We start from the raw sequence: 16,414 nt of genomic DNA, 5'->3' as shown, positions 1-16,414 counted from the left end.
TATTACCCAAGAATCAATCCCTTTTCAAAACTAGTATCTGAATTACATAAAGACTGTAAATATCTGTAGATATAAATATGTTTATCTGATATCATAGGTTTGTGATATAAATTAGATATGCATTTCAGGTATTGATGGTATTTCTAACTGTAAGTAGAGACAAAATATTCATATACTCTGAGATATACAGGGGCTGCCAAAAAATTTATATACATTTTAAGTATGCTGTTCACTCAAAAGACGGGATTAACCAAATGAATGCTAGTGTCACTATGTGACAGGCTGGACAGTCAAAGAAAATGGCAGAAGCATAGTTGAGTGAATGTCATACTACGCATTGCTACCATAATTCAATTCAACTTCAAAAAGTAATACATAGATAACATCTCTTAAGATGTACATACTTTTTTTTGGCACCCCTGTACACTGTCTGATTCAAATAATTTTTTTGAATTGGAGTCTCAACTCTGTCGCCTAGGCTGGAGTGCAGTGGCACATTCATGGCCACCCCAGCGTTGATAGTCCTTCCGCCTCAGCCTTCCAGGTAATCGGAACTACAGGCACACACTACTACTCCCGGCTAATTTTTCATTTATTGTAGAGATGAGGTCTCGCCAAGTTGCCCGAGCTGGTCTCGAACCCACAGGCTCAGGCAATATACTCGCCTTGGCTTCCCAAAGTGCTGGGATTCCAAGCTTAGCCACAGTCAAATAATTTTTTAACTTTTGTTTTTGAATTTTATCCGAGCGAAGGATGAAATGTTGAGTTGAAAGACTAATTTAGTAAGAAGGCATAGGAGGTTAACTGTACAAATCACCTGAATTGGTGGCTTTTCTGAGAGTTGAATCAATAATGAAAAATGTTAATTTCAAAAAAAAACAAACCCACATGTCACTCCCATTTGTAATAGGTGGAAACTGCAATACAAAGTATAGGAATATTAAAGTAAATAACTGGAAGGCATGGTATTTGTAATTGGAGCAAGCATCAGGAAAGTTGAGATTTAGACTTGACTTAATCTGTTTTCAATTTTTCTTATGCATAATGCAGATGATGTTACTAACTTCATAGGACATTTGATCAAATGATATACAGATATACTTTACAAAGTTAAACGTGTCTGGATATGTGCAGTCAGTAACCAGAGGTTTTTTTACTTTATCTTATAAGTATAAATAAAGATCTATTATTATTTGGTTATTACAAGCAACAAACAACATAACTTAATACATAGAACTTAGACTGCTTGGCCATAGTCCTTACTATAATCAGTAAGAGTTGTGTTTTTCTTAATTACGGCAATATTTAAACATTTATTGGGATCACAAGTATATGGTAGATGTTTTATTTTTAAAATAAATTTTTCCCCCTAAGGAAGTTTGTTTTTTGTTTTGTTTTTATTAATTTCCATAACTTTGGAGATATAGATGATTTTTGGTCTGGGCGTTAGGAGTACCCACCACCCCCACCTGTGAACACTGTACCCAATAGGTATAAAATGTCAAATTTCATAGGAAGCATGGCATTTTGGTGTATTTCAGTCAAATTTCTATTTCACACAAAAGCAATACGTTAAAGAGACTTCATTTTTTCCAAGCACAAAATGAAGATAACAGTGAACAATGCTAAAGTAAAATTCAGAATCTTAAAAAGTTTCAATGCATCAATAAATACTAAGTTACGGCATCATCTGTGAGCCTAGAGCCAATAGATGGTATCTGTCCTGTTGATTTAGCATGCAAAACAGGGAGCAGAGGAGAATCCATGGAAGCAAAAGCACTGGGAAGGAGGTTTGACTTTAACACAAAAGGCCGTGTATCTTGTGAGTGAATTGCTGCAGATGGTAACAGATATGCTGTGTAGAGCTAAGATAAAGAGATCTGGATTCTGACTTCATCAAGTTAGTTATTCTCAGAGCCGCAGGTACTTGATTAAAGAAATTTGCAAAACTATATCGTATGACTTTACGTTTCAATTTTTGTATTTGAACAAATTTCGGCTGTCTAACATTGCACACAGTCGATGCTTCATAAACACTTAACAAAAATTCTGGGTCTACTGGGACACATTTCTACAATATGCTGGGTGTATGGTTCCTCTTCAGGCCAAAGTAGGATTTTACTTGATAGTTGGTGTGGAAGTTTAGAAATAACACCCAGAGCTAAAATTTCTACAGGACATCAAGATATCACTTTAGCAGATGTTTTTAGCTTCTTGTATTAAGTCCCTTATAGTTTTCCTGCGCAAAAAGGCCCCTGAAAGCAGTATTTACATTATCATAACCACGAATAAAAGTTCTTAGGACTTCTCTTGTCACTCCACTCTTCGTGGCATCTTCCCTCTTGAAGCTAAAAGACTTTTTTTTAACTGTTCTGTTCTAGAAGGTGACAACATTAAAGAAAGGTGTGCTAACGTGGCGACCGGGCACACTGTCATGGAGACTGAGTGAGGAGGTGAGTGACTTTCAGAGGCGGATGGAGGAAGAGGGTCTGTAGGTTTCATATCCAAGAGGTTTGTGGGCAGAATGCGTGGCTGAAGCGCTGGGCGGCTCTTGGTGAGAGAGGCGCAGTCATCCGGGATGCGTCCTGGGAAGCCCTGGCGAGGCGCCTTCCACCTGCTGGAGGAGGGGCCGGGGCGGAGCTAAGATGCGGAGGGAGGTGACGCACAAGCTACCCAGCTCGCCCGGCTCGCGGCCCCGACCCCCACCCAGGCCCAGATCGCAGTAGGCTCCTCGGGCTGCCCCTCGGTGAGTACTGGCAGGCTGGGCCTGCTGCCGTCCACCCGAGATCTGCTGCTCCTTCTCTGAGGTCGGGAGTGGGGTAGGGCGCCCTGCTGAAATCCTTGAGCTCTGGGGTCTGGGGTCAGACAAAGGATGAGTAGGTTAGGAGGTTTGGCTATAAAGGGAAAGAAGTATGGAGGGAGGAGATTAGATACTTCATCAAATCATTACGGTGTTGGCTGGGGTGGAAATGAAACAGACATCCTGCATTCAGAACAGGGAAGGGAAAGATGGAGAGGCTGGTTGGTGTCTGCCTCTGGCTTTCTGCAACAGATTTGCAGACTTTGCTGTTGCAACAAAGAGCTGTTCTCTTGATTGCTCTTTGGGAAACAAGGATTTATTTCCCAAATAATGATGGGAAGCAAAAGCCTTTTCTTTGCAGGAAAATAAATGTCTCAGAGTCATTAAAGAAAATGCACCGTTTGCTTCCTTTCCTCTTCTTCATCCCCCCGCCCGGGTAGAAGAATAATCAAAAGCAGGATTTGCATGGCTGCTGCCTGAAGCATCCGTGCAAAACGAGTTAAGCAGCTGCAGGGGAAGCTACATGGATACAGTTCCCTTGTTCTGCAAGCATATCCATAGAAGGCAACATGTAGAAAGGTTAACTCCCCAGACTAATTTTCTCCCACTCCTTCACCTGCTTTGTCTTCCCTCTCCTCTGTACTGCCTCCTCGAATTCTAATCTCTGGAACTGCACAGCAATATTACTAACATGATGACAGCAATATGGGGGTACACTCTGTGCCTGGCACCATTCTAAACCCTCTTAGGTGTATTTGCACACTTCCCCTCACAGGTACCCTATAAGGTAGATGCTTTTATTATCCCCAGTTTACAGAGGAAGCAGCTGAGGTACTTGCCCATGATCACTCATGCTGAGCAAGCACACCCCCTCTACCCTACCAGACTACAGGCCAGGGCCTGAGCTGCACCTGTTTCCATTCTCCTCAGGGTCTCAAACGCATGAGATATTTGCTAAGCTAAAAATGTTCTCTGCTGCCACTCCTAACCTTTCTGTGCTTCTTTGTCATTTGTGTCTTCCTAACTCCCTCCTGTTAGCCTTTCCTTCCCTGAGACTGGGAAAATTCAAGATGTCACTATCCCTGTCTTTCTCAAAATTGAAGCAAGTTGTGGTTTGTGTGTTTTAGTAAGAGAAAAAGAGAAGGTGAAGAGAATGGTAGTGCAGAACTTTCGGGGAGCTGCAAGGAGGATACAAAGTACAAGTGAGAACTGCCTTTCCAGCCTAGCTTTTCCAAGAGTGTAGACAGAGGGAATTGGACACCTCCAGCTGTTTTGTGTCTCTAATACCTTCCCACAATGGTGTCCTGTCTAGCATGGACACTTAAGACAAAAGCAGACCCCTAAGGATTTTTCGTTGCTGTACCTTTCCGGGTGGTACTTGAACCACAGCCTGGAGTGGTTACATGATTGTGTCATCACAGTAGTCAATTGTGGCCAACTGATCGATTTAAGTTTTGTTTTTTTGGCTTTTTTTTTTTGAGGTTTTTGGGTTTTTTTTCTGCAGGTTAAAAATGGTTTCCAGGATGGTCTTTACCATGCTTTCTGGCCTACTGTTTTGGCTGGCAGTTGGATGGACTCCAGCATTTGCTTATAACAGCCAGGCCCCTGACCGGCTCTCAGAAACAGATATCCAGAGGCTACTCCATGGTGTCATGGAGCAGTTGGGCATTGCCAGGCCACGGGTGGAGTATCCAGCTCACCAGGCCATGAATCTTGTGGGTCCACAGAGCATCGAAGGTATGTATTGTGTTCTGAAAGTCTGAAGTTTTCATTAGCATTTAAAATAATTCTTTTTTTTTTTTTTTTTGAGTTGGGGTCTCACTCTGTCACCCACGCTGGAGTGCAGTGGCAATAATTCATACATTTTTAAGAGACTCTACTCCCTCTTTGTTTTCTCTTTATTCTTATTCTACACAGTGGGTACATTCTTACATACACACACCCACATGAGAATATGTCCTGTGACAGCAGTAACCTTACCCATCTCATGCACAGCTGTTAACCCTAGCACCTAGCACAAAATCTGTACACAATAAGCACTCAATTAATATTTGTTGAATAAATGAAGGAGCATCTAGTGTTACCCCTAAAAGATTAAGAACCCAGACCAAACGTTTTTCCCCACTGCTGATCTTACGGAAATTATGTCCCCCGATAGCTAACTCTTTGAGTCAGTGCCAGCCAGTACTTGTAAAAGATTCTCAAAATCTTCATTTTTAGGAATGACTACAAGAGGTATTGACATTAAGAGTTTATGTTAAAAACTTTTAAAAATACTAAAAAATGTAACAATTGTATTGAATAATAAATTAGGAATAATTAAATTATTTCAGTGTGACAAAACCATTTCCTACCTGAATTTTTCCAAGTTTCTAAGTTTCTGGCAGCATGGTTGTAATCCTTTTACTAGAAAGCAGTACTTTGTTGTTTAATAATTTACTTGTAATGAGAATCCAGCTCCCATGAGCTGGTTATGCATCATTAGATAGGTGCCTTATTTCCATGTCTTGCTTTGTATCCTCTCTAATTCTGAATGATCACCTTCTCCACTGACGTGGAGTCCTAAAGAAGTAGCATGGTTAATTTAGGTTAAACACAAGGGAGCATATCCTTACCCATGAGAGTGTGTTCTAAGAAAAAATGTAAATTCTCTCAATCCACACACCCAGCAAGTGCTATTTATTCCCTACAAATTGATGATGCATAATTTTGCCTGAGTCTGTGATTTCCCAAAAGTGCTATCAAGGCTCTGTGAATGCCATGAATATTGTCAAGATACGGTTCTCATTTATCTTGTTTCTCACAGTTTTAAGCAGTTGAGTAAAACTAACTTTGTGAGATTGCTGCCTATTTGGGTTGACATTTGGTTTCAAAAGTGGATTGACACAAATGATTTGAATTAGCAAGCATACAAACCTAGCATAGGCTTGAATCAGAACAAATCAGACAGGGCTTCCAGTCATCCCTTTTGGGGAGAATCTAAATCCTCCTTAGCACTTGCTACCTTTTGCTTTGAGCACACCTATCCATTTTCGATCAGCTCTTTTGAGATAGGGAATATCTGCCCTTTTCAGGCAGGAAGTGCTTATTTATTCACCGAAGCTGTTGTCATGGAGAAGGTGCTGGAAGTTTCCATTACTACCTGCTGACTGATCAGCTGTGCTGGAAAAGAAACAACCACTCTGTGGGCATCAAAAGCCTTGTTTTAGTTGGAGCACTCAGTATCCAACTATTTATCACCCACTATACATACCAGGCACTATGCAAGAGACTAGGGCAGCTCTGCCCTGAAGGATTCTAGACTGGGGTTGGGGGCAGGGGTGGGGGGTGGGGGCAGTAGACATATATAAATTTATTACAATGCATTTTGACCAGTGTTTTGGTAGATGCACAAACAAGCTGCCTCTATGGAAGCAAAGAGCAGGAGTAATTTCTTCTGTTCAGGAGTGGATGACGGTGACTCTAAGGAAATGCTTCTCTGAATTAGCAGTATTTGACTTAGGTTTTGAAAGTTGAATAGGAATTCATCAGGGAACCGCAAGTGAAAAGGCATGTAGACATGAAAGAGTATGGAACAGGACAATTCAGAATTTAAAACTCTGTTTTCATTATTTCCCTTGGGGTAATGTGCTAACTGTAGCAATGTTACCTCTCCTCATCAGTGTCTGTGTAAGGGATGAATACTGACTTGTTTTCTGTTTCTTGTTTTAGTTTTCAATTACTATGTAGCAAGTTGCCCACATTTAGCAATTGAGCACACACCCATTTATTATTTCAATTTCCACTGGTCAGGAGTTTTTATGGGTTAACCACACCCTGTATTCACAGTTGGCCAGGCTGAAGTCGGTATTGACCAGAGATGCAATCCCAGTTGCAACTTGGGGTCCTCTTCCAAGCTCATTAAGGTTGTTGGCAGAATTCAGTTTCTTGCAGTTGTAGGACTGAGTTCCCTTTTTCTTAATGGCTGCCTTTTCTTGTTGGCTGGGGCCCCTCTCAGCTCTTTGAGGCCACCATCAGGTTGTAAGCCACATGTCCTCTGCATGGCAGCTTACTTCCTCAAAGCCAGAGGAAAAATATCCCTTTGGTCTGCAAATTATAATGTAATAATAGATGAAATAGTCACATGAGAGTGACTATTTTATCACCTTTGTCATATAACAAGGAAAGTGATATCCCTTTATATTCTCGGTACCTCCCCCCCCACCATTCTCCCATTCTGAAAGGCAGAGGATTATGTTCAGGTGAGAATCTTAGGAGTCATCTCAAAATTCTGCCTATTACAGCTTGGATAAAAACTACCAAAGAGAAAATCGTCTAAAGAAGTTCAGGGAAAAACAAACAAAATATGAAGCCTAGATTTTTCCCAGTCCTGGACCTTAGCATTTAATTTGTTGGGTGGTCTGATACTCATTCATGTGAGAGAATATGCCATTTTTTCTCATCCCTTTATTTGCTCTGTCTCTGCCCAGACACTCACTCATGCTAATTCCCCTGACAGACACATGGAATATCTTCCACAGCCCTTCCAATGTTTATTTTAGGGTTTTATTATGAAAGACCAATTTGGAAAAGTTTTTTTTTAATTGTTATAGAAAGAATATATATAATATAGTATTCTGTATTATATAATAATGCCATATTCTGGTATGAACTTCAACACACATTTAGCATGGTAGTTATGAGCATAAACTATTCCCAAAGATACCTGAATTCAAATGCCAACTTCATCATTTATTAGTGGTGTGTCCTTGAGCAATTACGTAAATTCTCTAAGCTCCTTCTCTATGCTTCAGAGAAGCATAAATTAAGATGACTGCACTACCTTGAAGTCACTTCTAAATGAATCATCGCCATCATCACTTTAAATAATTACTGTATGCTAAGTTTCTTACAGGCAGAGCTGTTCATTGTCCAACACATAGCTCATAGAATACAGTTTTCTGTCTTATTTTGTCTACTTTAATTAATTATGTGACCCTTGGATTTTATCAAAGCTGTATATTAGCTCTCAAATATAGGATTATAAGTGTGCATTTTAGTATGGGATATAATGCCAATATAAATTACTGTTAGGTCAGTAAAGTCATATATATCAGGTTTTCTTTTTGGTTTTTTGTTTTTTTTGAGTTGGAGTCTCACTCTGTCACCCAGACTGGAGTGCAGTGGCCGCTCCCGGCCACCGCAGCCTCGACCTGCTGGGCTCCGGTGATCCTTCCGCCCCAGCCTTCCAAGTAGCCGGAACTACAAGCATGCACTACCACGCCCGGCTGATTTCTGATTTATTGTAGAGATGAGGGCTCGCTGCCCAGGCGGGTCTCGAACCCACGGGCTCAGGCAGTCCACTCACTCAGCCTCTCAAAGGCGTGAGATTACAGGCTGAGCCACCAAGCCCGGCTTATATCAGTTTTTTAAGAGATTCACTTCTTCAATGCCATAGGCTTTCTAGTTACTGTGCCATTTTTCTGTTCCCTCTCATAGCAACTTTTTCTCACGTGCTGACTGTGCTTCTTCGCCTCTTGTTCTCTCCAGGTCCACTGTAGTTCACTGATCCACCACTTAGTCATCAAATCAACTAGTATATATTGCATGCCAGGCATTACTTTAGGCACTGAGGAAATAAACATGAAAGTTAGCGTATCTGAAACCCAAAGACCCGAGGAATGGAGGAGGAGATGATATTGGGGTAATGGTAGGAAAGGGAGGTGAAAGGTTGGGTGTGTGTGGACAGATCACATGGGTCTGATAGTCCTTTTCCTCTGAATATGTATCTGAAGTCATTGGAGGCTTTGGATAAAGTTCTGTGGCCAGCCTACTTTTGAAAAAGGTCACTCTGCCTGCTGTGTTGAAAATATACCTGGCCGGGCTCGATGGCTCTACCTGTAATCCCAGCACTTTGGGAAGCCAAGGCACTCAAGTAGATTGCCTGAGTCAGCAGGTTCGAGACCACCCGGGCAACTTGGTGAGACTTCGTCTCTACAATAAATAAAAAAAATAGCCAGGCGTGGCAGCACACACCTGTAGTTCTGGGTACTTGGAAGGCTGAGGTGGAAGGATCACCAGAGCCCAGCTGGTCGACACTGGGGTGGCCTTGAGGGTGCCACTGCACTCAAACCTAGGTGACAGAGTAAGACTCCAACTCAAAAAAAAAGAAAAAATAAAAGAAAATTTATCTGTAGGAATAAGCTGGGCATGGTGGCACACACCTGTATTCCCAGCTACTCAGGAGGCTGAGGCAGAAGGATCGCTTGAGCCCAGTAGGTCAAAGCCATGGTGAGACATGAGCATGCCACTGTACTCCAGCCTCAGTGACAGAAAGACCCCGATGCAAAAAACAAAATACTCCTGTAGAGAGCGAGGAATGGAGTCAGAATGATTCGCTGGGAGACTATTGTAATAATCCAAGTGAATGTACTAGCATATAGTAGCTTCAGAAGTGATGAGACATGGGCAGATTGTGGATATATCTCAGAGCCCACAGGATTTGCTGGTGTGTTGGAAGTAGGAACTGAAAGGCAGAGAAAAGTCAAGGGTGGCACCAAGATTTTTGGCCTGAGGAACTGCAAGAGGAGCAGTTTTCTGCAAGAAGAGAAAGTTTTCATAGGAAGATCAGAAGTTCAGCTTTGCAAAAGTCAATTTTGAGATAACTTTTAGACTGTTTTTGCCCATGCTAAATTCACCAATACTCTCTTCCTCCAGTCTACTCAATCTGTTAGCAGCATTCAGTACACTTCACCATTCCCTTTTTTAAAATTAGAAAATAGTTTATTTAAAAACTAAATTAGAAAGAGAAAGAGCAGATTTAAAGCTAATTAGAAAGAAAGAAAAAAAAGAGGAGATTCACCTCCCCAAGGTAGAGGAGGGGAGGGGGCCAAAGCCAGGAAACATGGCCTGTCCATAACTCAAAGTACACATGGCCACACCATAGTTTAACAAGACAATGGCTGCAGTGGCCTGGCAATGGCCCATTCCCTTCTTAAAATACTTTTTTTCCTTGGTTTTTGTGCCAAGATGTCAATATATACCAAGATGACACGCTTTTGGCTTCACTCTTTTCTTTTTTCCCCTTAACCATTTCTTAGTTTAATTTGAAAATTTCTCTGGCTCCTCTACTGCAGCCTTTAAATGTTAAGTTCTCCAGAGCTCAGTGCTGGGCCCCTTTCTCTTATTCTTCTCAATTCTCTGTCTAGATGATCTTATTCCTTCTGTTGACTCTGAATTCATGTCTTTGATGATGATGCCAATATTAGTGTTTTCAGTCCAAACTCTTTCTTGTATATTTATAGTCTTCCATGACCTGCTCAATTGCCATGTCTCAATCCTGATTTACCTATCCACCATCTTCCCCTGCTTATATCATTCTTTTCTGTCCAAATGAATAGTGCCACCACTCAGCCACATATGCAAGCTAAAAACCCGGAGTAATCCTGTATTTTACCCATCACACGTCATGCCCAAATTATAAGCAATTTCTTTCTTTCTTTTTTTTTTGAGTTGGAGTCTCACCCCCACACCCAGGCTGGAGTGCAGCTCATGGCCACCTCGGTGATCCTTCCGCCTTCGCCTTCCAAGTAGCTGGAACTACAGGCTGCATGCTACCACGCCTGGCTAATTTTTGATTTATTATAGAGACGAGGTGTCACCAAGTTGCCCAGGCTGGTCTCAAACCCGTAGGCTCAGGCAATCCTCTTGCCTCGGCCTCCCAAAGTACTAGAATTACAGGCTGAGCCACCGAGCCCGGCGGATTTATTTCATTTTTGTATCTAAAGTACATATGCAATTTGCCTGTCCTCTTCTCTCTAGCTATACTCCGAAGACTCTGGTCCAAGATACTGTTGTGTCTGGCATGGATTTCTGAAATTGTCTCCTAACCCGTCTTCCTGTTTGTACCCTTGGTCTTTCTTCAGTTGTTCTCTACAAGAAAGGCAGAGTTAAACTTTAAACATTTAATCAAGATCAGCGTTATCCCCATGGCTAAAATTTCATCAGTGGCTTCTCTTTGCACCCAGATTAAAAATAACCCATCTTGACAAGACCTAAAGGATATGTGGCTCCTGTCTGCTCTTCTGAGTCACACTAGTCTCCCCACCTCTAAGCTTTCACATGGCAGTTCCTCCTACTTTTTGCATAACTGTATCCTCCTATCTCAATTTCAAGGTCACCTGCCCAGAGAGTCCTGCCTGACTGCTCTGAGTAGTCCCCTATTCTCTGTTGCGGTGTCCTTTCGTTTGTTTTGTTTTTTTTAAAGTTCTGTAGCATTTTGTCGTTTATAGTCAATGTTTGTTTACTTGCATGTTGTCTATTTCCCTACTGGAATGTAAGTTCCATGAGATATCTGTTTTATTCACTGTTTTATTTGTTTATTTTTATTTTTTATTTTTGAGTTGAAGTCTCACTCTATCGCCCAGACTGGAGTGCAGTGGCTGCTCCAGGCCACTGCAGCCTCCACGTGCTGGGCTCCGGCGATCCTTCCACCTCAGCCTTCCTAGTAGCCGGAAATACAGGCACGCGCTACTATGCCCAGTTAATTTTTTGATTTATTGTAGAGATGATATCTCGCCAAGTTGCCCAGGTGGGTCTCAAACCCACGGGCTCAGGCAATCCACTCACCTCAGCCTCCCAAAGTGCGGGATTATAGGCTGAGCCACCGATCCCGACCTATTCACTGTTTTATATCCAGACACATAGTAAGCATTCAGTATTTATTTGAGGAATGAATATGTAATATCAGAGGAAAATAAATATTCTCTAGTGGTGATAAGTATGTAAATACCATTTGACACCTGGAGCTGTCAAGACTTTTCTCCTTTCATTTCAAGGAAATATTCCATTTCTATTCTGTTTTTAAAAATCTAGCTAGAAGTTCTTGTCATGAGTTCAGTGATAAGTGCTCAACAAAAATGTGTTGACCTAGACTTGACTGTGACTGTGATCACCATGGTGCAAGGTATGTGCCCTTTTATAGCGCCTACCGAGAAATAGGAGGGAATTTTTGCAGCTCTGGTACTAAACCTGCAGAGTACCAACTAGACTAGAAGTTTATTCTAGAAGACTTTTGAAACTTGGTAGCCAGGCACCTGGTTGCTAATAGCTCTAAGTGGTTGCTGGAGAGGATTGGGGGTTATTTTTTACTTCCTCATGGGCACTATAGAAACATCTTGATAAGGAGTGTTTTTTGTTGTTGTTGTTTATTTGTTTAATCAATATTTTTATTATGATATTGTGGGGTACAGTTAAGGGTTAGGTATACAAATATGCTTTGTTCAGGCACCATTGTTGATAAGAGGTATCTCCCCGTCCCCAGACAGATATTTACTACCATTAATCCCATCTCCCTTCCCCTCCCCCCCCATAGTTTCCCACCACTGTCAGTCATTTTCTTATAGTATTACGTTGGATATTCAAGGCCCACTATATGAGTGAGAATATGTGATACTCAGATCTTTGTTTCTGTGAGAGGTCACTCAGTATTATAGACTCTAGTTCCATCCAGGTTGCTGCGAAATTCATGATTTTGTTCTTTTTTATGGCTGCATAGTATTCCATCGTGTATATGTACCACATTTTTTTTAATCCAGTCCTCTTTTGATGGGCAGCATGGTTGCTTCCAGGTTCTTGCTATTGTGAACAATGCTGCGATAAACATACATGTGCAGGTATCTTCTCTGTAGAGTGATTTGAGTTCTTCAGGGTATATTCCCAGTAGGTGGATTGCGGCGTCATATGGGAAGGAGCGTTTTTTAAATGTATGAATTCTTAGTCCAAAAATAGAGACAATTAAACAGGAATCTACTTGATATCATGTGAAGAAAAGAGCACGTACTTTGACGGCAAAAGAACTGGTGTTGAGTCATGGTTATTCTATGTATTAGCTGCGTGTGATCTTGGCAATTTTTCTGAGCCTTAGTTTTCTCACATATAAAATGGGACTTCCAGCCAGCCTCAGTGCCTCAGCCTGTAATCCCAGCACTTTGGGAGGCCGAGGCGAGCGGATTGCCTTAGCCCGTGGGTTCGAGACCAGCCTGGGCAACTTGGTGGGCATGGCAGAGTGTGGCAGTAGTTCCGGCTACTTGGAAGGCTGAGGTGGAAGGATTGCTTGATCCCAGCAGGTCGAGGCTGTGGTGACCGTGAGTGTGCTAGTAGACTCCAGCCTGGGTGACAGTGAGTCTCTGACTCGAAAATAAATAAAAAATAAAGTAAAATAAGATGGGACTTCCGATCCACTCTCATATGCAATTAGTAGGTGTTATTAGTAACTGAAATGCAAGCCTTTCTCCTCTCACTTGTGGATTATGGACAGTGTGTTTTAAATCTTTAGTGGCTTGCCCCTGATGTTATTTTTGATTACTCATCAGTTAGCAATACAATTCAAATATTCTTCAGTGCACCTTGTATTTCAGCAGTGACCATCTTCCCCTAAGCCCAAAGTTGCTCACTGGTCCTTAGGACATAGCTAAATGGCTACTGTTGTTGTATATACACAGAAATAAATAAAGCCACCAGCTATCCAAGGAACCAATTCAAAGATTCATTTGCTATGAGATGAGGACTCAGGAGACAGAACTGGCTCTGCCAACTGACACTGATGTTGGCTTTGGATGCATCCAGCTGGAAAATGTGCTTTAGTTTCAGAATGTTGACAGCCTCAGGTAAAAGATGTTCAGTGCCAGCTGTTCATTTTCCCCACAGTTCTGGGCCACGAGATGTCTAACATCAGATGCTAACATTTATAAATTTCTACCTTTATGATTCAATACAAACCATATATTGAATCATAAAGGTAAAAATTTATAAATGTTAGCATTTGGTGGTTCCAATTAATTTTAAAACTATATTGCCAAACATAAAAATAACCCCAAATTCTTTTTCATAATGCTGACTTTTAGACCTCGGATCTTGCTTTTCAAAATAAGGAGAACCAATATTATTTTCTTAATAAGCTTCAGGTGGAGAAAGAGTCCTTTGTGAAATAGCCTACTTGAAGCAGATACTAAGAAGATGCTACTTGGCCAACCCTTGGCCTTGGTAAAGGAGCTGCAGTGCCTCCACCTTGCCGCAGGGTGGTAACAGTTGCTTCCCATTTGAAGGTTGGAGGGCTGAGCATAGTAAACACTGAAGATCAGTAGGGGAGCCTGGCTTTCTGGCTAGTCTCCCTCTGCAGCTGGAGAAAGTGGTGGGACTGACTCTTGACCCCATGTGTCCTGAATAAAATCTGTTTCTAGGTTATCCCCATCCTGGGGTAACAACCAATGAGAACAATGAGTTTATGGGCTATCATTGAGCAGACGGGGACCTCTAGTTTTGAACTTAAATCCTTGAAGTCCCTGAATGATTTTCAGCTTTCTGTGTTGAGCAATTACATGGATAGTAATAAGAAACTCAAAGGAAATAAGGGGAGTTTTTTGGGGGGAGTGGGACAAGATAGGGAAGATGAAACTTATGACTTATTTGTGTATATAAGATGCCCTGGGGCATCTAGGCACAGCTGTCCAGAAGGCGTCTAAATGTATGTAACACAGGAGAGAGGTCTGGATGAAGAGAAAGATTTTCGGCATCATCCCCATGCTAGTGGCGACTGATGCCATAGGAATGGATGAGGTTAGCCTGGATGAGTATCAAGAAAGAAGTACAGAGCACCTACGACTAAGGTCAGGTAAGCAAAGAAGGATCTACAAAGGAAACAGAAGCATTGGTCAGAAAGGAGAAGAAACAGAAAGATTAAGTGCAAAAACCCCCAAGGAAATCGTGTTCCATGAAGGAGCAGTGGTCACCATTGTCAGGATGAGCAGAGGGGTCACATGAAATAAGAACCACTAAGCAAAAGGGCTCACTGGGTGTAGCCACACAGAAGCTACGGGGGCTTTGGGCAGAGGTGGTTCTGGAGAGTCGGGGGAAACCCACCCTCTGGTGTACTGAGACAAGAACGAGAAACAAGGAAGAAGGCGCAGTGTGTAAATGTGTGCCCAGAATGTCAGGCAAGGGGGAGATGAGTGAGTGATAGTTGTGGAAGGACAAGGGGTAGCCAGTTTAGAGCTGAGGAAGGTTTTCATCAAGGTTGTTGTTTTAGGATGTGAGAGATTTGAACTTGTTCAGTGGAGAGGGAGAGTGGGAGACATGGGACAGGGAGCAGGCAACTGGAAAGTGGGGGGGCATGAGAATCCCAGCACAGGTGGAGGCCTGGGTCTTAGGTCTTTCCTCCATTGAGAGAAAAAGGAAAGATACAGAAGTGTGCCAGGATACAGGAAGGTTTGGGGTTTTGGCCTCAGGTATTTGCAGGCAGCCAGTACGATTTCCAACCACCTGCTCAATTTAAATAAGAATATAAGAATGACATATGATCCAGTCCTCCAAATTATTTTCCTTTGCCAGCTTGTTTGTTTCATACACCTCACTGATATGTCACTTGATATTTTAAAACTTCAGACAATACTAGTTTTAACTTTTTATGAATGCAATCTAACTACTAGTTATTTACTAATTATATTATAAACTTTTTATGTATGTTTTTTATTACTCCTATATATCTTGGAGATCAAAAGATCTGGAGTATCATCTTTGTCTGTTTAGCTTAATAGTAATAAACATTTTAGTGAGACAAAAACCTCGAGTAAAAATGGAAAATAATCTTCATGGGCTGTTGAGGAATTTGTGTAAGCATTATATATATCTTTGAAATATTACAATATAAAAAATTACTGCAGTCTTACTATGTGTACAAAAGGTGAAGTAATGTGAATGACCCCAAAATAATATGTCAAGAATCACAATTTCAAAATAGTAGGTTTAGTTATTGCAGACAATGCACATTGCACTTTAGCTAATAAGTAGAAATTATCATCATCCTTATTAGGATTGCTCTTGAATTATGTGAATTTTGAATCATACGAGATTTTCAATTTATTCCTGAAACAAAGTGCCTTAGAATGACAAAGAGGGACAAAGAAAACCAGCACAACTACTGAGATTAAGTTTACTGCATAGCAACTGCTAATGGCTGTGAAATGTTCACTTCTATATGGATCAGAGTGTGGGAAGGTCTGAACCTCAGTGTATTTTCATGAAAGTTACTAGAACCCACATGTATTAGTCAGAGGTCTCTCGAGAAACAGAACCACTAGCACATATATTTAAAAAAAGAGAGAGTTACTTAAAGGAATTGGCTCACATTATTGTGGGGGCTGGCAAGTTGGAAATTTACAGGTCAGGCTGGCATCCTGGAGACCCAGGGAAGGGTTGATGATCTTGAGTTTGAAGATAGTCTGGAGGCAGGATTTCTTCCTCTTCAAAAGACTGCAGTTTTTTTTTCTCTGAAGCTCTTCAACTGATTGGATGAGGCCACCCACATTATGGAGGGCGATCTGCTTTTCTCCAAGTCTACTGGTTCAAATGTTAATCACATCTAAGAAATATCCTTGCAGAAACATCTAAATAGGTGCTTGGCCAAGCAACTGGGCCTTACTTATAACCTAGACAGGCTGACACATAAAATTAAGTAACCCGGGCTCAGTGGCTCAGCCTGTAATCCCTCGCCTTTGGGAGGCTGAGGTGAGTGGATTGCCGAGCCTGCGGGTTTGAGACCTGCCTGGGCAACTTGGCGAGACCTCATCTCTACAATAA

The 16,414-nt window shown here is 41.6% G+C and overlaps 1 protein-coding gene across 5 annotated transcripts in view; it reads left to right on the top strand.

Annotated features, from left to right (window-relative positions):
- The first annotated feature begins 2,583 nt into the window (after positions 1-2,583).
- The window catches only part of SCG5 (secretogranin V), a 67,044-nt gene continuing 53,213 nt past the window's right edge, over positions 2,584-16,414 (top strand). For 3 of the 5 annotated variants that reach the window (XM_008065885.1, XM_008065884.1, XM_021716443.1), the window contains exons 1-2: positions 2,584-2,746; positions 4,305-4,537. In XM_008065885.1, the coding sequence (XP_008064076.1) occupies positions 4,312-4,537 (226 nt within the window). In that variant the 5' untranslated portion in view covers positions 2,584-2,746; positions 4,305-4,311. The remainder of the gene's footprint in view (positions 2,747-4,304; positions 4,538-16,414) is intronic. The other 2 variants (XM_021716442.1, XM_008065883.1) reach the window with 1 other exon arrangement.

This window comes from Carlito syrichta, unplaced genomic scaffold (assembly GCF_000164805.1).
Source record: "Carlito syrichta isolate Samal-C Ts95f unplaced genomic scaffold, Tarsius_syrichta-2.0.1 Scaffold308818, whole genome shotgun sequence".
Lineage (NCBI taxonomy): Eukaryota > Metazoa > Chordata > Mammalia > Primates > Tarsiidae > Carlito > Carlito syrichta.
This window is presented reverse-complemented; position numbering and strand designations above follow the sequence as displayed.